Source organism: Danio aesculapii, chromosome 5 (genome assembly GCF_903798145.1).
Source record: "Danio aesculapii chromosome 5, fDanAes4.1, whole genome shotgun sequence".
NCBI classification, from domain to species: Eukaryota; Metazoa; Chordata; class Actinopteri; order Cypriniformes; family Danionidae; genus Danio; species Danio aesculapii.
Window position 1 is genome coordinate 28,438,022 of NC_079439.1, and position 25,320 is coordinate 28,463,341.

The 25,320-nt window shown below is 35.4% G+C and overlaps 1 protein-coding gene across 1 annotated transcript in view; it reads left to right on the forward strand.

Moving 5' to 3' along the window:
- The first annotated feature begins 11,971 nt into the window (after positions 1-11,971).
- unc5db (unc-5 netrin receptor Db) overlaps positions 11,972-25,320 on the forward strand; it is a 261,505-nt gene continuing 248,156 nt past the window's right edge. The window contains exon 1 of the mRNA XM_056457840.1: positions 11,972-12,235. Coding sequence (XP_056313815.1) covers positions 12,151-12,235 — 85 coding nt within the window. The 5' untranslated portion in view covers positions 11,972-12,150. The remainder of the gene's footprint in view (positions 12,236-25,320) is intronic.

A 25,320-nucleotide genomic window follows, 5' to 3' on the forward strand; every position in this document is an offset into this window, starting at 1 on the left:
TTTGCCCCTTTGTTAAAACATAACTTATCTCTGGTTTATCTCACCTGAGTTCAGTTCCTCTAGCCACACCCAGGCTTGATTACTGCCACACCTGCTCACAGTCAAGAAATCATTCAAATGGGACCTGCCTGACAAAGTGAAGCTATAATGCTGTGATCTAAAGAAATTCAAAAACAAAAAATAAATAATAATTGAGATCTACCAGTCTGGAAAAGGTTATAAAAATTTTAAAGCTTTGGGATTGTGGCAAACCACAGTGAAAGCCATTATCTACAAATGACAAAAACATGGAACAGTGGAAAACCTTTCAAGGAGTAGCCGGCTGACCAAAGTTACAAGAAAAACGCAGCGACAACTCATCCAAGAGGTCACAAAAGACCCCACAACAACATCTTAAAGAATTGCAGGCCTTACTTTCCTCAGTTAATGTGAGTGTGCTGGACTCCAACATAAGAGACTCACCAAAAATGATCTGCATGGCAAAGTTCCAAGACGAAAACCACTGCTGAGAAAAAGGAACTTAAAGGTTCGTCTCAGTTTTGCCAGGAAACGTCCTGAATGACTTTTGGGAAATTATTTGGAAGCTGTGTGTCCCATTATAGAAGTAACACAACGTTTCAGAAAAAGAACATCATGGCAACAGTAAAATGTGGTGGTAGCAGTGTGTTGCTCTGAGGCTGTTTTGCTGCTTCAGGACCTGGAAGGCACACTGTCATAATTGCAACCATGAAATCTGCTGTTTCCAAAATGTCCAGAAGCAGAATTTCCAGCCATCCTTTAGTGACCTCAGTTTGAAGCGAACTTGGGTCCTACAACAGGGAAATGATCCAAAGCACACCACCAAGTCCATTTCTGAATGGCTTAAGAAAAACAAAACACTTTGGAATGGCCTAGTCAAAGTCCTGATCTGAATCCAATTGAGATTCTGTGGCATGACTTTTAAAAAAGCAATTGGGGCTGAAATACAATTCTGCAAAGATGAATATTCCTCCACAACATTGTTACAGACTCATCGTAAGACTCATTCTTAAGACTAATTTCTACATGCATCTCCTCCTAGACCGTTCACTGTTCTGACTCGGGTTGCTATATCTTTTTCAACTGATCCAACTTATGGTTTTCTGAAAACTGACCCAGAAAATTTGGAAAAGTACCACTGACTTAACATTGGATCAAATTTTGTGACCTCATAACTTTGCGCCAGACTGTAATACAGACTAAAGTTTGGCTCATTTAACTGACCCAGCCGAGGCTTGAACCAGCAACCTTCTTGCTGTGAGGCGACAGCACTACCTACTGCGCCACTGCGTCACCAGAATATATACAATTTTATTATTCTTTTATTTATATTTTTTTCAGTTCTTGTGAATAGACTGGAAACTGGAACTAAAACCCATTATCTGAAACATTTTAATGTGGATGAGAATTTAATTTAATTTAATTTTTTTTACTTTTTTGCATTTCAAACTCGACTGACAAGATAGGTTTAATCCAGTTGAGCTTTGTGTGAGCAAGCATCAGCCATTCGACACATTTCCCCAGCTTAAATTGATCATTAATGTCAGCAGTGTATAAAGCAGTGGACAGAAAGCAATCCTGTATTGAGTGACCTTTCAGAACAGAGTAAAGGTGATGTAGAGAAAGAGTGCAGATGGGTGTCAGTATGTGATATCACAGATTCAAGTGTTTCAGCTGTTTGTGGTGATGAGAAAGGCTAAAAAGGGAAGAGAGTGAGAATCTTTATTGACACAAAGATGTTAACATGTGGACAAACATTTTCATATCAGAACATTTGACATGCTTAAGAGTTTATTACATGCTTTTAATGTTTGTGACTGTTTAATGTACAGCTTATGTGATAGGATTTCAGTTGACCGACATGCCCATAATAACATGTTCAACTGTGGAAAAAAGATTTTTAGACAAAGGCATTGTACACATTACGATGATTATAACCTATGACCAACTTTTCAGATGAAGTACTTGCTAGTGTATTTAATTATGCTTAATGCCTAGTTGCTTTGCAAAAGTTCTACTTTTAATGTATCCTTGATTTTCAAATTGACCTCATAAACTGCAGTACATAAAAAACTACAGAAAAAACAATCATCTTTAAATTGTCTCCAAGTTTAAATAAAAAAATCGGTCAGCAGTGTTGAGCAAACAATCGCATACTGCAATGTTTTTTTCTTTCATCCTGCAGTTTTCTTGAAGCTACTGAATAACTGAAGAGTGGACTTTTTCTGTTTGGTGACCGTATCACTGTATTAATGATATACATTTGAATATATTTGTGTTGTATCTTTAAAACTTATTAGGTTTACACTTTATTTAGATGGAATCCTTTAGATATTATGTTCACTGTAATGTATCCCACCAAAATAAAAATGTGGCTACATCAAATTAATTGTTAGTGGATATTAGGCAGACAGCCTAACACTGACTTTTACTTGTCTTGAATTACAAAGTTTTGTTGCAATCCACCAAAATACAACATTAGCTTTTTAGCAAGCTTTTTTGCACACATAAATCTATATCCAAGAGTATTTATCAAAATAACCATATTCAGAAAACTTTACTGTAGGGCTGTGCAATTAATCGAAATTGAATCGCAATCGCATTCGTAATTTGAAATGCTGCGATTAGTTAATCGCAAGAGGCTGCGATATGAAATATTATTTAATTTCCCCTGCCCAGAGCAAATGCTTGACTGCCGTCGATGTGTGACAGTCTTACTAGCCAATTGAGTGAGCACACTTTCGTTCTGCCCAATCAGAATTGCACCACTGAAATATATGAAATGCCCACAATCAAAAAATAAAATAAAACAAACAGGAATACGATGGCAAGTGGGATAAGGGCGTATGTTGCTTCAGAAGCATTAATAGACTAATTAATATCAAAGAAAAACAGCATTGGTATTATGGGAATATTTTGGTTTTAAAGTCACAGACACCGAACAAAAACAGGCCATTTTAAGAGAATTGTTGCCACGACTTACAGATTATTGAGCTGAAGCTTGACTACAAAATTAAGTCACAAATTAAATCACAATAGCTGTCCCTAAAAAAATCGCTATTAGATATTTTCCCCAAATCGCACAGCCCTACTTCACTGTACACTATTTCAACTCATAAGATTAGACACCATTTTTTTTGTCTGAAGTAGTGAACCCAAAGCAATGTACAACAGTTTTTGTTATACAATGGAAGTTAGTAAGATCCAAAACAACATTACATTATACACTCTCAAAGAAAGGCACACATGCTTTCAATGAGCAAGTACCCAGTTAAAAGGTACACCCTGTACCTCAGAGGGCTGGTGCATGTAACTACAAAATTTTATGTAGTATTGCTTTTGGATTAAATTTATAACCCAACTTTAATCCAATGGTTGGGTCGGTCCATATTTTAAAGTTGTCATAGAATGCATTCTGATATCTATTCAGAAGGTATGTGGCTTATGTAAATGTACAAAATATCCAGAAATGGTTTTAAAGGTCTATTTCTAACCCCAGGAATTGGCCTTAATATGATATGGTTAGGGTGGCTCAGTGGGAAGTACTGTCGCCTCACAGCAAGAAAGTTGCTAGTTTAAATCATGGATGGGCCAGTTGGCATTTCTGTGTGGAGTTTACATGTTCTCCCCCTGTTCACGTAGGTTTTCTCCACGTGCTCCGGTTTCCCTTACAGTTCAAGACATGTGGTATAGGTGAATTGGGTAAACAAAACCCTGGGCATAGTGTAGGAGTGCGTGTGTGAATGCGAGAGTGTATGGGTGTATCCCAGTACTGGGTTGCAGCTGGAAGGGCATCTACTGTGTAGGAAAGCTGAAGGAAAATGAATGAATGATATGGTTAGTTTTGACCATATTTGGAAGGGTCAGGAATATAAGTAAGTTCTTCTCTTCAGCAACTGTGCCTGACACTCACACAGCTTGATATCAACCTCTGCATAAACAGATGAGTTTTTGAAGTTTATTTTGAAGTTTAAATGTTTAAATAATTATGTTCCAATGCTGTTTTCTGATCTAATCTGTAAGAAGTCTGATGCCTACTGAGTCACACGAGCAGCTGCTAATAGTGACTGTCTAGTGCCAAAGTGTAAGACCATATTTTCATTTTGTCAAGCCTCCTGTAGGTGTTGAAGTGTTGAGACTTACCAAGTCTGCTAAAACACCTAAACAAATGCATTTGGTTATCCAGTGGAATAGTAATGTCCATGTCAAATAAATAAATAAATAAATAAAAATAAAAAATACATGTTAAACTAGAAAAAGGCACATTTAAACAGACCTTATGTCCCTTCAGAGTGACATTAAATACAATTTTTATTTGAATAGCCTGCATTTTGCATTCTGATGTGTTGTGAACAGACGAGACTCTGTTGTCATGCATAGCTGCCTGCTGGACAGAACTGCTCACTTTTACTTCAGTCTCTCCTGTTTTCAAAATAAGAGTTTCACATGCATAGTAAGTATTACAAGGTATAAGTCAAACTTTAAAAAAAAAGGCATTGTTGAAATGTTGTAGCCAAACAAATGCTGTGCCGGGACTTGCCTATAGACCATGAGGGATGTAAACAGTAACAATGATCCTAACGTATTTTCTGTTTTACATTTGTAACTTCTATAGCTTCTGAGAATCCAAAAAGGTCCACATATTGATAAATAATGTTATGATGGCTGTTTTAGTGTTAAGTTGTGATTTAATTGTCTCTTGTTATAGTTCTAAAACAGTTTGATAACAAGCAGGAACTGTTCATGGGCAAACGAAATGGTCTGTATTAATGATTTATAACAGTCTATTTTATTGATTTAATGTGGACTAATCAGGGTCAGTGTTTTGGTCCCATTGGCTTGCTTTTCACCAGGGTTTTACACTCACAATATTTGCATGAGACTTAGAAAAGAGTAAGTCGCTGTACAAGTTTGGATCAATATAAACATACGTAAAATGATTACACTTCTCGCTTCTGGAAGAATTATTTCTTTAATTAATCCTTTGGTTTTCATAAAAAATTGTGTAAATACATGATTGAAAAGTGCAAAGGCCATACAGAATTGCCATCATTCAGACCTCACAGAGATATCAAAATGAAGGCAGATATTGATGCCTCCTAAGATTACCTCTAAGTGCTGACTATCAGTTTGCCTCCGCTGCTCAGGGGTACAGCTCAAATGCCAGATTTTCATTCCATTGTTCTGCTCTGCCAGCTGCAAGTCGATTACTCCATTTACTTACCCCAAGGAGGTTAACCACAGAGCAAGTTCAGGGCCGTTTAAGAGACTCAAAGGCTAGACCTCTCTAAAAGAAATGTTTACTGCAGCCTCACCATATGGAGAATCCCTGTGACAAAAGGTTACACCCATGAGCTGTCTATCCATGATGTATTCCAGTCTCTGGTGTCCGTAACTTAATATATATTTAGCTTCCTAACTGTTAAGCAGATGGTGGATTGAAATCATACACAAACATATTTCAGTTTAATTTATACACTCAAAAAATTACTGCTTCTTGATCAAACTACCTGTTTAAAATGAGCTGAAACAACACAATTTCCTGTAATTTCTTTGGCCAATTTATTTGTTTTATGTTGAGTCCACCTAAATTAGTAAATCATTAAGTTAACTTAAGCGTTTTGTGTTGGGACAACATGAAGGAATTGTCTTGGTCCAACTACCTGGGGTGCATTTCCGAAAACCATCGTTAGCCAACTAAGGTCGCAAGTTCTGTCATTACAAACATAGTTTGTTGATTTGGCGTTTCCCAAATCAATCCTTAAACTGCATCGCAAACTTGTACGCTTGCAACTACACCTCTCGAGCTGTAGTTAGAAGCATAGTTCCTGGCTGTGTTCTATTCCCAGTTACCTGCCATATGCCCTATTCGTCTCGAACATTTCAACATTTAAACTCGGAATGATTATAAAAAAACATTAAAGTCAGCTCTCTTCACATCACATCCGACAGCCGCACCATCAGCACTGGTGCCCCCAGGGATGTGTTCTTTCTCCACTGCTCTTCTCTCTGTACACCAACGACTGCACTGCAAAAGACCCCTCCATCAAACTCATTAAGTTTGCAGACGACACTACTGTTATCGGCCTCATCCAGAATGGTGACGAGTCTGCATACAGACAGGAGGTGGAGCGGCTGGCGTTATGGTGCAGATACAACAACCTGGAGCTGAACACGCTAAAAACAGTGGAGATGATAGTGGACTTCAGGAGAAACCCCCCTGCACTCCCCCCACTCACCATCATGAACAGCACTGTGGCTGCAGTAGAGTCATTCAGGTTCCTGGGCACCACCATCTCTCAGGATCTGAAGTGGGACACTCACATAGACTCTATTGTGAAGAAAGCCCAGCAGAGACTGTACTTCCTTCGTCAGCTGAGGAAGTTCAACCTGCCACAGGAGCTGCTCGTACAGTTCTACTCAGCTGTCATCCAATCCATCCTCTGCACTTCAATCACCGTCTGGTTCGGCTCAGCTGCCAAAACCGACCTCCGTAGACTACAGCGAATAGTCCGGACTGCTGAACGAATCACTGGCACAACCCTTCCTACACTTCAAGAACTGTACTCTTCCAGAGTGAGTAAAAGGGCTCGCAAAATCACTCTGGACGCCTCACACCCAGCACACTACCTGTTCGAACTGTTACCGTCTGGTCGGCGCTTCAGAGCACCAAGCACAAAAACAGCCAGACACAGGAAAAGTTTCTTTCCTCAGGCTGTCTACCTTATGAACAGTTAAATATTCCCCTACTGTGCAATAAATATGTGCAATACTTTCTCATACGCACTTGTACACAGCACCTTATATCAATATACAATGCAATACTCTCTACATTCGCACTTGTACACAGCACCTTATAACCTGTATATTTATAACAATCTGTACATACAACTCAACATCCAGGTTTCTTCACTAACCGCATCTGTTTAATGTTCATAATTTTTTTATTATTATTATTTTATTTTTTCAGATTTATTTTGTGTTGTCACTTGTCACTTTATGTACACTGGAAGCTTCTGTAGCCAAAACAAATTCCTTGTGTGTGTGAAGCACACTTGGCAATAAAACTGATTCTGATTCTGATTCTTAGGTGTAATTCGCTTTCAAAGTATTTTTTTACTGTTCAGTTTTAGCGATCTTCATATTGACAATTGTGCTCCCTTCATAGTGTACTTTGAAAACATTTATGACATTCTTAACACAGCCATGTCTCATGACGAAAGCTATAGGTGACCTATTATTTAAAAACGGAATTTGCATTACGTCTCCAAAGAATGTGCATACGTTAATGCTTTTTAATTTATAGTAGGTTATTTATTAAGAAATGTATCTGTGGCTTGATTATGTCAAATTGTAAAATAGACTTTTCTAAAAAATAAAATAAAATAAACAATATCCTACATAATAATAATAATAATAATAATAATAATAATAATAATAATAATAATAATAATAATAATAATACTAATGATAATAATAATAGTAATAATAATAATAATAATAATAATGATAATTATTATTATAATAAATAGCCTTCTGTAAATTAGGCTATACAACCATTAATGATTTATATGATTTACATATGAGATTAGAATACACATTAGTTTAGTGATTTTATATGGAATATTCACAATAATATTTGCACTGTAAAACCCAAAAAGGTAGGGTAACTTAAACAGTTTGAGGAAAGAGATTGCAACAAACCATTTGAGTTCAAAAACGAATTTGAAAGTTTTAGAAATTTAGTTTTAGAATTTAAAGTTAATAGAAAGACTTGTTAAAGATTAATCTTCTTTTTAGTTTGAAGATTTAGAAGATTTTTATGTAATGCTTAGAGTTTTGAGATTACCACCTTGCAAAAGCACCCATGCTCAATTAGCAACAATGGGGTTGTTGCTTTGCTCATTGAGCAATAACTGTCCTAAAATTTGTTCTGAGATAAGTCTCAATCAACTGTATGTGTAACTCATAAAATATGCTTAAAATTTTTCATTTAGGATAACTTCAAATAAAACTAATAGACTTCTAAATGTACGACAAGTAATAGGCATATATGATATTGGGAGACCTTTGAGTTTATGTTAAATAAAAATACAAATGTATTAACTTTTATTTGATAAAATCATGTTGGACCAACTCAATTGCATTTAATTGTTTATATACAGTACTTAGTTAAATTGAGTTCGTCCAATGAGTTATTTTTTGAGTTTATAAAAGGTACTGTGTCAGTTGATATCCTCAGCTACACAAAACTACATAACAACTAATATGTATACCAAGTTTGCTGAACGAATGCTGAAGTTTGCTGAATGAAAAGACACACATCACCCTTTTTGCATCATCTAAAGCGATATCAAGTATTAAGGCATTGCGAAGAACAGTTGTTTTGTATCAGCAATAAAAATAGGAAACTTTCTGTGCATATATTTGATGAATGAGAAGACTGCCAAAAACACTGCCTCTGTGCTCATTAAAATTTCTCCCTTCCTGAATATATTGCCCACGGCTCATTTGATGCATTCCATGTGCTTTTTTACTTTACTGTAATGTTTTGGTGAAGCTCATGCAAAAAAGTAGCAACGTGGGCCAGTCAGAAGAACTCTCTCTGTGTCCCGTAAGAAACTTTCAAATGAAACAGTCTGATTCATATATTTATGTCTTCAGGTGTATCGGTTTAATGATGGAAAATGACCCCTGTAACCCCAGCTATTCTTCTCTGTTTCATGCTCATGGAAGCATTGCTTTCTGGTGTCCCATTCATCTTTAAATTGTGATACAAATGGTGAATAATACTCGGTAATGCATCTTCTGAAAGATTAAATTTCAGCTTACCATAAATGCTGAGGAGAAACAAAGACTTTTCAGAAACTGCTGGAAACTATCAGTGCACAGACAATCAAATGTAACAGAGAAAAAAGACAAAAGACTGTCTTCAACTGCAGGACTCAGGTGAACTTATACAACAGCAACTATACTGAATTTTCAATTATATAACAAATTAGTCTTTCATCTGTTTTATGCTATTAAGCATGTACTATTACTGCCAGGAACAATAGGCCTATGTTGTGAAGACTCTTAATTATTAATAAGGTTTTATGGAAGATATTTATAGCTTCACTTACTCTTGGTTGTGTACATCGATGCAGAAAATAGACATGGAGCTGCGTGATTATATAAGGACCATTATTAAGCCATGAAATTGACTCTGTGTTTGTGCATTTAGCAAGTTTTTAAACACATGAATAGACTAAAATGTAATATACTTGCAGAAATTTTGAACATGTCAATTTGAATATACAGACTTTTAGCTTTATCTCAAACATTTCTTATATAAAAACTGGCCTTGAAGTATTGTATATACAAACAACTTGTACAAAAACAGTGCTCATAGCTCTGAAAATCATGAGACTGTTTTTCATCCAACTTTCTAATGCGGTTTTCCTCTGGTTGAAAACAAACAGTGCATAATATTCCTTTTTTTGCATAACTCAGTTTAGAGAAAAATGCGATGTTTCTAAATGCCGCCCACCATGAAAGGTTATTCACATTATACATTTGAATTGCTATCTCGAATGTAATATTGCCCCCTCAGGTGCATCATTTATGTCTATTGGATATGTAAATTGTTTCTTACTCAGTGCCTGTATCTAACTAAAGGGGAGATTATTGCATTATTGTGAATCTATAGCGTGAAAACATGTTTGCACTTTGTTCCAATACAGCGTGCTCTATTACCCACCCTTTAATGTTATATGTGTATTTACAATATGTTATTTTGTGTTAAGGAGTTCTGTAGATTTTGGCATGCTGCTATTTACTGAATAAATTGCTTGCTCAATGCAGTAAAAAGCAAACAATCAACCATTGGAAGACTTCATTTATTAGCCTGTGTAAAAGTGCCATAAATGCATCAGTTCATTCTGGTCCTTAAATTTGTCTACAAAGCCTTATGAATTTTTTCACATTGCTTTCATTAATAGTATACTACAATACTGTGCAAAAAAGTTGTTGGCTGATCACTATAAACTTTTGACTTGTTTTTGTTGGCAGATAATAAGAAATAAAGCTAATATTTAGCCAGTTTTTGTTAGTATTTTGTTAGATCCTTCCTTGTGAGTTAGTATTTATGGATTCTTTACATTTACATTCAGCATTTATCAGATGCTCTTACTAAAGCAATTTGTAAAAGAAGTGCAAAGCACTTTATCAAAGAGACAACCATCACAATACACAATGCAAGGTTTATTAAACAATCAGATTAGGAAACAAGAGTGTAATTGCATTTAGGAATGTCTTCAGCTGCTTCTTTAAAATGTAATGGTTTCTGTAACATTGGCAACATTTCACCAATAAGGAACAGAGAGAGTGAAGGTTTTGGAATGTGATAGAGCTATTTAAATTCATTAAAAATCATGGTGCAGTGCTTAAAATTGAAACAACTAAGTTTGTTATCTGCACACTTCTGCCTAACTGAATCACAGTTGTGCTGATAATTGGTAAAAGGGAAATCTTGTTTTTATATGATATTGCTTAATTAATGTGTGCTTAAAGACCAGATTCCCACAAAAACTTTAGTTGAAGTATCTTACATAAATTACACATTTTCACATGTATAGAAAGTGTACAAACATAAAATACAATAAATTATTTTTTCTTTCTTTCTTTCTTTCTTTCTTTCTTTCTTTCTTTCTTTCTTTCTTTCTTTCTTTCTTTTCTTTTTTAAACTTATTTTAAAACAACATTTCTCCCTATTAGCCTTTGTGTTTAGGGACATTTTCACTTATTATGTGAAGTTTCACAAACTAATTTTGAGAGAAGTATGTAATATGATTGATCGTTGCTGATCTCTCATCTGTAATCATTAGTAAGCCAATCTGATCATTCCAAACTCACTATAAATAGGCCGACTAGCATTACTCCCTCATCTTCATTTTTTGAAGAATCCCCCCCCCTCACCCCATCCACCCTATGCTCAATTATCTCGAAGCTCAGGGTTCCATACTCTCCCGTGACAGCATGTCAAACCTGCTAATATTATTAAGCAATATCTAAGTGTTAACTCTTGAAATGTTTTTTTTTTTTGTGTGTGATCATTTTGGTTGTTAATGCTAAATGCATACATTTGTCAAACCATGTATTTTAAATGAATTTGTATTAAATCCCCATTTCCTTTCATAAGTCTATTTTACACTAGGCAAAAACTGTTAAGGACCCCCAGGACAAAAAAAGGTCCTTAAAATAACAATATTTTATCCCATTGCCATTTAAGCAATAAATCATACTGCACATTCTAGGCTCCCATTTTGTAGGCAACAAATTTAACTGTAAAATCACCCCTTTCACCTTAGATCGGTTTTCTGTTTTTGAGAACCTAATGAATTTAAATGATGCAATTATAATTATGTATGTGCGTTAGTTTGGATATCAGAGTTTGTTTATATGTGTATCCTGTTTTTGTGAATGGAATGCCATTAAAAGTAATCAAATATCCTACTATAAACTGATTATACAGTATACTGATTTTTGACTTGTCCAAGAGTGTAATAAAAATTATAGTATATGTTTTTATATACATAAAAACAACAACTGTGACTTTATATAATCATTCTGTAATTTTTTTTTATTAATACATTTTTGGTAATTATCATCTGGACTGATTTTGGTAAGCTATATCAGTTCACGTGTATAAAAGATGTTGAAATATTACACTTTTATGATAATTTTTGACAGACTTTTTTATGCACAAGGGTCAGATTCCAGAATACGCACACAAAAAGCTCCATCAATATTCTATTATAAACCACTGCCAGGACGAATATTCCCACCTGACTGGTGCTGATGCTTGTGGTGAGTTTGTCTCCGCCCACCGCGGCGCGCCATTGGCTGCTTCGGCCAGTATGCGAGCGGCACCTGCGAGTCTGAGTGCACTAGAACGAGGCTCTATAGCTGGGCACAAGCAGGCGCGGTGCCTGAAGTTCAGCGCGCCGGAATGATGATGTCTGCAGATCGTCCAGAAACAAGTCAGACCATTAAAGTGAAAGAGACCGCTAGAGCAAAAAATAAGGAGCTGTCACAACATGATAAAAATGGACGCAATCAGCCCTTAAAATGACTGAGAGAAACTGAACAGAAATGGGAAGTACCAGGAAGAGAGCACGGCTCTTTTTGGAGATCATCACGGTTCTCGCACTCTGTGCACCGCACGCCAGCGGTCGAGGTAAGGGCTGCGTGTTGGAGAAAATATGGTGTGAAATTTAGAATGTTATGAGCGCACTAAATCCCCATTTATCATTAGTTAAACTTTTATACTGGATATAGAATCTCCTGAGACCTGTTTGATTTCGTGCATCGCGCGCGCGCTGTCGTGCACGAGTTCGAGTTTACTGTTTAAACAGTAGACAGAGCGTTTTTAATATGCGTTAATTGATACTAAGTATGTATAATTGCAGTTGTGGCTGTATATTCGTCGTTTTTATGGATTGTGGTAGGATGTAAACATTGAGGTGACTGGCAGTGGAGTGGAAAGTTTGTAACAAATCAGTTCTTAAAGCAAACAGTAATTTTTCCACTATTTCGAGATTGTTGGGGGAACAAATGAAACTGAAGAAATGTGAAACTGGTGCGGGATTTTTTAATATAAAGTCCATGTTCAACAGGAGACCATGCGGTTCTTGTGTACTCAATGTTGTTAAATTCACGCTTAAATGAAAAATAAGTCATTTAAGCCTGTGCTGAAATCAGAGTTTGAGCGCATATCTTCGACTCGAGCTAGATATTTATGGAGTGTAGTGAAAATGCAGTGTTCAGCAATATTTTCCTTACGCTTGTCTTGTGTAGATTAGGATGAAGCTGATAGACTCCTATGCTCAATGAAAGCTGTTGTGTAATCATGAATTTTGAATTTTTGTATTTATAGGCAACATTACATTTACATTTTTTTTTATTGGACAATTCAAAATAAACAGCAGTTTACAAAAGCCATGGGTATTTTTATTAGCATTGTTTAGACCAGTGTTTCTCAACCCTGTTCCTGGAGGCACACCAACAATACATATTTTGGATGTCTCCCTTATCTGATCCGTTAACTTAAGGTTTTGTAGTCTCTTCTAATGTCATCAGGAGTTAATTCAGGTGTGTTTGAATAGGGAGAGGATGAAAATGTGTACTGTTGGTGTGCCTTCAGGAACACGGTTGGGAAACACTGCCTTAGACAGCCATTTCTATTGTTACAACAAATATCACAGTAGTTTAAAAGAATATTTTATCAGTCGCACTGTAAAAAATGCTGGGTTCCACACAATTGCTTCATGTGTTCCCAACACAAATCGATTAAATTAACTTAGTTCTTTTTACAAGTTTAAGTGGATTGAACAAGTAGCAAAAAACATTTTTTAGTGTGTGGTGTTGCAATTTAGATTTTTTAAGATTGATTTATTATTTAGTGTTATTATTCCAGGGTTCCCGTGCTTATTAAAAACCTTTTATTAAATTAATTTAAATATACTACAATGTTAAGTGCGGTGTAAATAAATTTTTGATCATTAATTAATCTTTGCAATCACCATGAAAAATTTATTTATTTACTTATTTACTTACTTATTTACAATTATCCAGTTGTCCTGAAAGACTTAAGCCTTTATAAGCTCTCTAAAAGGTCAGGTTTTAAGTCAAAGCAGCTTGTTATTCTTGCCTGAGATGTCTCAAAGCTTGTGAGATTTAGCTGTTCTGAAATCAATGTGGATAAGCATCATATCTTCACAATGAGTGCTACTCACGTCAAGGGTCAGGAACTGAGACCTCTTGCGTGCTACACTGCTCTCAGCGAGCCCAATGGGGCCTATATGAATTTTTAAAAGGGTTCTCAATGCATCCACTCGAGCGTGTGTGCCCCGTGGATCCCACATAAAGGCACGCGATGGTTAGCTTTCTTTTTTTTCCTTAGCAGAAGGTGGCACAGATTGCATTGACATGAGAGTAAATGAATGTCTATCAGCATAAGTTTGTAAAAAGACGGAGCTAGAATATAACTCCACGAATAATCTTAAAGTTTTAGTTTGTGGAGCACCCTGCTTAATCATTCCTGCTGTTGGAAAAGTTGGCACAATGATTGCCAAATCAATTTTAGATGCTTGTACTTTGGACTTTTGTATTTAGTTAGAATAGAATAATTTATTTAAATGTCATAAATGTTTTTCTCAATTTTTCAATTTTCAATTTTTTTCTCGCAAAGTTGAACTAACAGACTTGTCAAGATATGCACTTAATTTTTGCATATTAAATAGACTTCAATTGGCCTTATGCACTTTCTTTGAAGCCAATATCTATTTACTTGTTCAATTTTATTAGGCTATACATTACGTGAACTTTTGCTGAATTTTTACTGACCATAAACTTGCTGTAGCTTTATTAGATCTGCACATTTAAATATTAGTTTGCCTTATGCTGCGGGATTTATTCTGAATGTATAATGCTGCATATACATATCTATCTATCTATCTATCTATCTATCTATCTATCTATCTATCTATCTATCTATCTATCTATCTATCTATCTATCTATCTATCTATCTATCTATCTATCTATCTATCTATCTACACACACACACACACACACACACACACACACACACACACACACACACACACACACACACACACACACACACACACACACTTACAGTGTTTTAGCAGCAACAATCTAATTTTAGAAGTGCAGTTGTCTAGGCGCCAAACTCCACTAGTGGACTACTCATTGAGAGAAAGCAGCCAAATCTGGAAGCGACACAGGTTCTGTGCATTTTCCTCGCAGTTATAAAAATCCATCACCGGCTCGCGTCTGCTAACGCTGTGCCAATGCAGTGCTGCTGACTGCTCAAATTTACATTTAAATGAAACCAAATGACTGAACACTCACAGATGAGAGTCAGTAAAAAAGCACCACCTTCTTGTTTTGCCAAAGTACGATTCTCTACTTGAAACTGCTATTAGGCTCTAATAGGATCAACACTGGTAAATAAGGAAATTACATGAATGATCCCTGTTTTTTTTTGTGAAAGAAAAATAATTCTCATATATGGCCTCCAGAGATGGAATAAATGTGGTAAGTAAAAGTACCTAGAGAGTGTAACCTTGAGCGTTATTATTTCCTCATAGCCACACTTGTGTGTGTGCAAAAAATGAGCCTGCTGTGACTGCATTTCACTGTGTATTTCTTCAGCTGGGGGCTGTGTGTAAATATTTAGTTTTTGGACAGTGAGGAGTGAATTTAACTTCATCTGCCATCAGGCTTCATTCTCTTTTTCATCTCCTCTCTCCCACCTTCAGAATAATCAGTGAAGCGCATAGTCAAATTGTTTAATCATGTCAAGCTGTAAAAAACATGCTTTAAACTTACCCATATTCAAGAGATATAGAAATAATGTTTTAAATTGAGCATTGCTGTCATTCATATCTCCTTTATTCCAATAAGCTTATGCTTGAAGATGCAAGATAATATCTGGGCACAGATATTTTAACACATTTTGCAACACTTGCAAGATTGCTTCCGATTAGGGCTGCACGATATATCGTTTCAGCATCAATATCGCAATGTGATCATTTGCAATAGTCATATCGCAGGGTATTGCAATGTTGAGTTTGTGTTATAATTTATCATTTGCATGTGTTTTTGATGCCTGTGATTGTATAATGGTTTTAAAAGCATTCAGGTAAAAGAAATTGAACCTTTTGTGGCCTTAACTATGATTTATTTTATTGAATTATTTTTATTTTTATCATTTAGTTACTGTACTTGAATACTGTTAGACTCATGTTAAATCACTGTATGTTATTGTATCTTTTTCTTGATTGATTGTATTTTTAGTTATACATGAAAATACTCACAACACATGCAAATACAGAAATGCACTGCAAATAACACAGACCACAACGAAAATGTGTCGGGGGACCCTAAAAATGTATAGATTGTTTATTAGATTTTATGGAGATGCGAATGGTAAACATTAATTCATCAATCTCTGAATAAACACGTGCATGAAAATACTCACAACACATGCAAATACTGAAATGGACTGGAAATAGCACAGACAACAACGAAAATGTGTTGGGGGACCCTAAAAATTGTAAAGATTGTTTATTAGATTTTATATACATGCACTTCCACTGCAAAATCATCCCAATTGATCTAACATTATAAATTCTTTTTTAAATAGAGATATTAAGTCTGGTGAAATTGTAATCATATCGCAATATTTATTGCAAAAAAATCAAATCAAAATCAAATATCGCAATGTTAAATTTTTTCATTATCGCGCAGCTCTAATTCTGATAACATCCTCACACGTGATTATGTACGCTAGATATTGTCAAATATTGTATTGATAAAAATTTATATTGCTGCAGTTAGAGTAGAATTGTGCAATAATGAAAAAAAATATATTTTGGTTGTTTCTGGGATTTTTGCATAATTTTTATAAATGTGTGTTGAAAATGTCATATATTACACTAGCTCCCTTTTATAAGGCCAATAGTACAATGATTAATTGAAACAATATATTGAAGGACAGTGTATTAGTTATTTAAAAATGAAGCAGTCAAGAAAGAGCAACAAAACTCACTGCTCTGTTGTAAAGTGAATTGTGCTGTACAGGCAACAAGCAAATATGACATTGTAATAAATGTATTTAAATGCAAACTTCTGTAAAAAGAACACAATAAATACTTTGTACACAAATCACCCCAATGACTAGTATGTTAAAATGTTTTATAATAAAAGATGCAGAAAGCTACACTATTTAAATTAAATGACTAACTTCAAGTTCAACATCAACAAAAGAGCTGCGTGTCAGGAAAGTGGAAAAGCATGTTGTTATTCTCTTTTGAGATGCACAATATGTTTTGACCCCAAGGTTAATATGAATATTTACCATTTTTTTGCATTGACTAGAGAATAAAAGGCCTTCTTATCTTTAATAATGTACACTTAGTCTGTACATGGCATTGCGGATAAAATCTGGAGGTTTCAGTTCAGATTTCAGTTATCCCACACCCTTAACCCAAATATTTGACTTGACTTTTAATTGTGTGGAGACCCAAGTATTTACACAAGGTGAAAATGTTTACTTACCCTTAAGTGGTCCCAAACCATTGAGAGATCCCAAACCTTTCTTTCTTCTGATATTTTGAAGATAGCTGAAAACCATTAAATTCATATTAGAAAAAACAAATATGGAAGTCAAAGGTTCAGCTTCCTTCAAAATATCTTTGTGTGTTTAACATAACTACAAACAAACAAGTAAGGTCTTCATTTTTGGGTGAACTATTTTCCTATTCATACATGGTCAAACATAAAGGTCCAAAAGCTGTCACTGAGTTTGCATACTGTTTGGGTACTAATATGTTCTTTTAAGATACCAAAATTGACAATTTCAGCAGAAATGTGTACTTTTAAAAATTAACCACCCCGTAGACAGCTCTCTTATCTTTATTTCTGAAAGTGTAGTAGGTTTGCTGCACTTTACAACACAAAATGTAGAGTTTCATACAGTGCAGCAAGGGTGAGACTTTACTTATCACTTGATGACTGACAACACCTAGAAGATTTCATATGCAGCAGATCAAGACATGTCATTGACATTGACAAATATCCATATCTGTCAACTTTGGAATGTGAAAATATATATTTTATTTAATTATTTAATTTATTATTATTATTAATTCCAAAAATGCCCCAAATTCCTAAATCTGTTCATCTGGAGCTGTTTCATTGTAAATAAATAGTTGAAACGGTCAGTAATATGTTTTAAAAAATGAATTACAAAGGATAGAATAAGGCCCAAGCCCAATTCTACCCCTTAGCCCTTCCCCTTAGCCATCACCCTTATTGGGTGTCCCAATTCTCTTTAGCTTGAAGGCATAGGGCTAAGGGGAAGGGTTGAATAGCCCTTCGAACAAAGATTTTTTGAACCACACTCGAAACCAAGAGGTAAGAAAATTTCCCAGAATACACCAGCCATAACGGCAGGATTGCTGCACCCGGAAGTTATTACGAATTTACAACAAACAAGCACATGTTTTAAGATATTCATAACCAGGTTCGTGTGTTACCGTCATGCTTTGAAAAAATGCTGAAACAAAAACTGCTAAATTTCGCTATCTATAATTCCTAATAATAACTCCTGTGTAGCAGTCCCACAGCATTCTGACACTCTGACACTCGAATACGCTGTCTGAAAAGTCTAGTGGCTGGGAATGAGCTTTTACCGTGTCTGCTATAATGTTAATGTTGTTTTTTGTATGTTTACATAGATGAATATGGCCACCGTGTAAATGCGCAGTATAGTTACGATCTTATTGCCACATTAGATCGTTATGATAACATAATATATGCTTTCAGTGATTTCCTGAAGATAATTATAAAAAAATAACACAACTGGAATAACTACAGCAGTCGCCATCGTCTGATCTCATATGAAGCAAGATATCGCAATAACATATAATGGCATGTGCAGGTGCTGTAGTGGTGTCTCATTTTTTAGGGGTACATTTTGAAGCCCTTCCCCTTCACACTCGGTTTTAAGGGCCAAGGGGACGGGGTAGGGGTACAAAAATAGAATTGTGATTGGGCCTAAATAGCATACATTAGAAAAAAAGCTGAAAATAAATTAAACAGTTTAGCCTATTAAAAATAAAAGGCTATTATACAGAAATCTAATCAAGTTATCAAATCTAATGAACTTTTTTCTTCACTGAATAATTTAAATATATATTCTGCGTAAAGAGCAGCAAATGATTTAGATTTTGTTTGCTTGCATTAAATAACAGAGGTGTCACTTTTCAGAATGCACAGATCTATAACAGACACATTTAATTGCTTTAAAAACACTTTATGCTCATTTAAGACAAATTTATGTGTGTTTAAAATAAAACACACCAAAATGGAAATTTTTTACATATTATTATATCTGTTTGTTTGTACACGCACATGCGTGCACACAGTGTACACTCACCCAAACCCCAGAGCGTACATTTCAGAGCAAGGGGCATCCTTTGGTGAATCAAGGTAGGATCGGCTCTTTGATGATGTTCATGGCCACCCTTCATCGAAAGATTAATAATACTGGAGAAATATGGGAAAAACTTCAATGTGATGATGGTGGGAGATTACAGGATAATCCTAGGAAAAACAGGAGAGCTGACAGGAGCAAATATCTGACAAATGTGCAGTCAGTATTGCCAATTACTAGATTGCGAATTTGAAAGTAAAAAGTGCACTTTCAAAAATGATGTCAGTTGTTAGTGGCTTAATGAAGATTATATATTTCTCACCTCTGTTTTATTGGAAATAGCATATGTTGTTGCACAGTACTGTAGGTTTAGTTACTGGTATGAAGATATCTTCTTGTGAAATTTCTAATTTCAAACAAATAAAAAGATCATACAAGCACACTGCACTGTTTTTAGATCATTGTGTTGTGTTATATAACTGTGAGAAATGTGGTTTACACTGCCACACAGGTCTTGCTGTAATAAATGAGTTTAATGTTTCAGAAATTGGACTAGAATGAGTCCTTAAACCTGGAAACAAGAACATCACCTGGAAGTCAATTGGTTTGTGATGAAATGCCTAAAATAGGTCCTGTGGTTAACAAGCATTCCTGAGTTTTTTTTTTTAAAAGAGTCTTGAAAAAGGCAGTTGCTAACAAGTAGCTAAATGAGACTATATAGGTTTTCTGGGACATTCACTCACTAGTCTGCTTGCACAACATTGTATTTATTTAGTACTAGATGTGTTTCAAACTATTCTAACTTAACGTTTTCACAAGATTAAAATATTTGTTAAAAGCTTATTAATGTTAACTGTGAAGTCATGCAGTAGCCTAACCTTTGCTTTTTACTTTTTCCAGTTGTATATTGCCTTAAAAATGTAGAGAAGCTGTTTAAGAAATGTTAACTTTTTGATTACACGGTTTATTTTCTGTAATAATCCAAAAGCCAATGGAAAAATCCTTAGGATTTTTTCAACATTGATTTGTTGCAGAACTCTTCTATACTTTGTGTTTTCTGGTTCAGGAACCTTTTCCCTGTCAGTGTTTACAGATGGCACAGACCAAATGAGCATTTTATAAGCTGGTTTTATGATAGAGTCCCTTTTGCCCAGGCAGTTGTTAGGTTTGCAAGATTTATCTGTGTCTGCTCAGCAAGAATATCACTCTCTGTCCTCCAGTAAATTGTTTTATCCACACACATTAAAGTGTACCGTGAAATATCCAAAGTGTTCTTCCTTTCATTTACAGATTTATTTACCTCTGTATGCAGTAAAGTACAGTCTGCAGGCCTTCCTAAGGCATCAGAAAAGTAATATTAAAGTTCGAAAGTGCAGCTTAAAGAAGAACAGTTTTCTCTGAGTAAAGCCTCTAAACAGTTTTGCTGGGTTTTATGTAACCTCCTTCTGATCACTTATTCTCAATCATATAAATAGAAATGCATGAACAGTTTATTTTCCTTTCGTTTAATTGAGACTTTGGACAGTAAGTTAAGTGTAGTTGCTGTTGCGTGATTGTGTAGGAGTAAATAACAGAAGATCAAAAGAAGCAGTAAGTGTGGGGGGAGAAACCAAACTTTGATCATCTCTGGTGGCATTTATTGATTGGTTTCTTCTTTCAGCTTGACTAGCTTCCACATTACACATGCACACTTTCTGCGATCTGCTTTAAGATGTGTAAAATCACTGTTTTTTTTTGGAGTGCCTCAAGCCATTTTTGCTCTCTCTTTACTGCATGCTCCAAGTTTCGATCATAAGTGCCCTTTTCTTTTGTTCCAGCGGTAAAGTATTTCTGAGTCCGACCTACAGTGGGCTTCACCCGCCTCTCACTGATGCTACATTCTTCTTATCCGTCCCAGGAGCATCCTCAGCAGCTTCTTTGTTGATTTAACCTGCACCTACACCAAGGGTCATGTTAATTCTAGTGCTTTTTGATGCTGCATCTAGGAGTCATAGATCTGAAAGAGGACAAAAGAGTTCTGGAATATTCTGTTATTGTTTTACAATGTGTTTGATCCAGTAGGATGAAGTAGGTCATAAACATAAAATTATTTTGAACTCTTTTAAACATGAAATTAGATTTCTATATCTTCAACAGTGCTTTTACATAAGATTTTAGCCTTATTTTCTAATTTCAGACTGTTAATTATTCACATAACATCCAGTTTACTTAATGATTCTCTGTTCAAGCCCAAAGCATAATATGTTCATTTAGAGGTTAATCTACCTTTGAATCATAAGCAACCAATTAGACACCCCATGGCAACACTTACTGTTGTAGCCTTTGGCAGATCATGAAAAACAGTTTTGCTTGACTCATGTTAAAATATATGCATTGTTTCTACCCTGACCCAAAGGTTACCAATATTAAAGGCTCTCAAATGAAATTTGCCATAGAGATTATATTATCATTTATCATAGAAATGCAATGTCCAAAATGGGCATATTGATATGCATGAGGTCAGAGGCTTATGCATATAAACAAGGATGAGTGGACAGATTTTATAGCAGTGCATAAAATCTCAAAAATCCTTTAAAGAGACAATTTTTGTAGACATCTTAAGCTGTTACCTTGGAACATACTCTCACATCCATATATATTTAGAATGAGGGTCGGAGCACTGGGTCAGCTGATGGGCCAGGTGAGATTTAGCTTACGCAGCAGTAAGACAACAGGAGAAAGCTAGATCAAATGGAAAACCCTCTGGGTAATAACACTCTCACCTTGAAGTGCTTTACAGTATCACATTACACATTAAGCCAGTGGCTGAAATATATTTCTTTTTCTTTGTTTTATATGTTTTTGTATTTAGTGATTTAGGGAAATATTTGATAACTCAATTTCAGTACTTTTCTTAAACGTATAAAACACTGTGTCATCAAATATTCAGTTCATGTCATAAAAAAAAGTTTGTGAGTAGCTTGACCAGAACTGTACTCGTTTAATGATGCATCATAAGTAAAATGGATTCAGACTGACATCCAGGGTCAAACTGCACTAAAAAGCAAACTCAACTGTATTAAAAATTAATAGCTACATTTCGTAGTTCGCAGTAAACACAGAATCATATGTTGATATTTCTATCATATGCCCCATAATGTGGAATTCGTATGCTTTTGCACCAACCTGATTTTACCAAGTAGGACATGTTCCTGGATTAACATCTATGTTGATACTGGAACAACATTCCAATCAGAATTAAGGGATACGTTTAGAGTTTAGCTTAAGTTTAGGCTTACCGTTTATGCACTTTTACATGATTGTTATCCAACTATTATTGCCCTCTAATTTTGGGAATTATTTACAGTTATGGTTGGGTTTAGGGGTAGGGAATAGGTGTGGATTACATTTTCAAACAAAAATGATGTTCCAGGATCAACATACTGTAGATGTTAATCCAGGATCACATTGTACTTGGCAAAACCATGACGCGCATGCTTCAGTTTATTGTCCACACTTAGACTCGGAGACACACAGAGAATGGTATTTTTCCAAAATAAATCAAACTTTTATTTAAAATACTGGTTGGTGTTACATTGTAGCCATTGTATTGTAGTTATTTCAGCATGTGATCAAATTGTACATTTGTACACAAGTCTTATATTCTCAATCTTTTATTTGTTTAACTTTTACAATATTAATCATTTTAGATTTTTTAGTCCATAAAGAAAAAAAAATGAAAGCTCATTTAATTTTTTGTCAAATGCAGAAGTGCGATAAAGACACATAACTGTCCATGGAGGCATTAAAGTAATAGTTCACCCGTAATGATAATTTGCTTATTACAGTACTTATCCTCAGGCCATGCAAAATGTTGATGAGTTTTTTTTTATTCTTCACGTATCAGTAGAAAAATGAAGACAAAGAGTCCTTGGTGATTCATAAAAAGCATGTCAACAGCTATGGCCATTTTAGGGAAGCAGCAGCAACAACAACAACATACCGGCAAAAAATATGAATATTAGCTCTTAACAATGAAGTACTCAAGACTGAGACTGTTAATTCTTGGTAATAATGTTGTCGATAATATGTAATTTCTTTCATAGACCAACCATTTTTGACCTCAATGTATGCCACATTAATTTTGTTTTGCCTATAAATGTTTGGTTTTATTGACTCTTAAAGTGCTAGTAGCTGTTGATTTTGAATTTTAAGAAATTACCAAATACCATAGTTTTTTTTCTTTCTTTCTGAAAATCATCTTTATTCTACTGAAGAAAATAAATGATCTCTTGGATGAACTGAGGGGGAATAACTTTACAGCAAATACCTAACATTTTATGCAACGTATGCATGCATAGCTAATCGGTCTATAATAAACATTTTAGATATCCTCTCGATTTCTGACCCTCTTGTTGGCATTTTTGTTGCTTAATATTTCCTCTGAATTAGGGCTGCACAATATATCATTTTAGCATCGATATCACAATGTGTTATAGTTATATCAACCATCCTATTATAGTTGAACAGGAGCTACAGATTATAATTTTTACGGACATATGTTTTAAGAAAAAAAAAACTCCAAAAACTTTTCTTTAACTTGTTTTCAGTCCAAATATCTACATTTCAAAATGAAAACAAGATTATTTTACTTACCCCACTGGCAGATAATTTTAATGGGAAAACTCTTAGTTTTGATTCATTTCTTATTAAAATAATTGTACTTGCTCTAAGAACTTTTTTTATATTTGGTCTGGAAATGAGACAAAACAAAGTAAGAAAAGCTTTTTTTGCATCATGATTATTCTTCTTCTGTACATGAAAACTGTTAGACTAGTAGTCCTCAACCTTTTTCATCACTGCGGACCGGTCAACGCTTGACAATTTTACTGTGGACCGGGGCGTGGGGGAGGGCCGGTGCTTCGTAGGTTGATAGGCGACCATCAACCGTTTTCTCAGAGGAAGACCAGCTGACAAAACATTTCTGTCACTCTGATACAAGTTTTATTTATGGAAAAAATTACAAAGCACTGCAGTGTTTTGGGTATTCTGTGTTTGTCTGAGATAATTAGTCTTACTGAAATGTGTATTCCACACATGCTGAAGCTGATCACAAGCTGCACACCTCCATTAGAAACAACAAACTTGTGTGAACTCTAGAAAAGACACTATATACGCGAACGGCCCCTAAAAGGTTGCCGCCATTTGGGATCTCCAACAGTTGATCTTCTTGCACAGCCATGGTGGATTCACCTGGTTTGTTGACAAATGGGTTACGGATCTGTTCCTTAGCAGTTAGCGGGTTCTTCACTGGGCCTTTTCCCCTTAGCAAAGAAACTTTCTAAAGACGTCTGTTTCTTGCTCATTTTGCTGTTTGTGGGTTTTAATTTGTGCGCTCAAGATGTAACTGATGGTCATTTTTCAAAATAAAAGATAGTTGAGACTTAGATAATAAATAAAAGAAAATAATTAATGATTTCTTGTGCGGCCTGGTACCAATTGATCCACGGCCCGGTGGTTGAGGACCACTGTGTTAGACTACCCAGAAAGCCATCAAATAGCGCTATTCAAAATATCTTGAAACTGTATTCATACCGTAATATTTATCGCAGAAAAAGAATCTCAGATTTTTTCTATATAAATGCTATGCCTAACCAAAGATTCAGAGTAGGGCTGCACACCTACTCTGAATCTTTGGTTAAGCATAGCATTTAATTATTTTTGATAGTAGTTTCAATTGAGCAGTGAAGCTGTAATGAAATGGCACTTCTTTCTCGGGTTATGCTTTTTAAGTAATGCTTTCCTTGTAGCATTATGTAGCGGTGGATCATTATGTCAGTACACCATATGTGCACATCTAGAAGCATGTTTTCTGGAGCGTTCACATGACTGAGGTTTACTGCATTCATACCTTGCCCTTCACCGTGTTCTTCGTCTTCATAGATGCAGCAGGCTCATAGTGATTTAATGTCTCATGCACTGGAAGGACACGCAGATAAAAGCCATCTATCCAATTTAAATGATCCCCCATTCCCATTTCCATACAACATATATAATGCTCGTCCTTGTCGTCTATAAACCACCTACTATCCAAAAGGGCAAATATCAAATTGGGAACTACAATTAAAATCACACCTGAGCTTTTTGAATGTAAAGGCTGCTGCTAGGTCAGACAGGGCTTTTAAAACTGTCCTTCCACCATCGTTAGAGTGTCTTATGGTCAGGACTCGGGGACTGTTTGCATGAATACAGACTCGGCAGAAATCGCAGCTCTAATGGCTGTGACATTTTATCAGGGAAGCGCGAGCCAGTATATCAA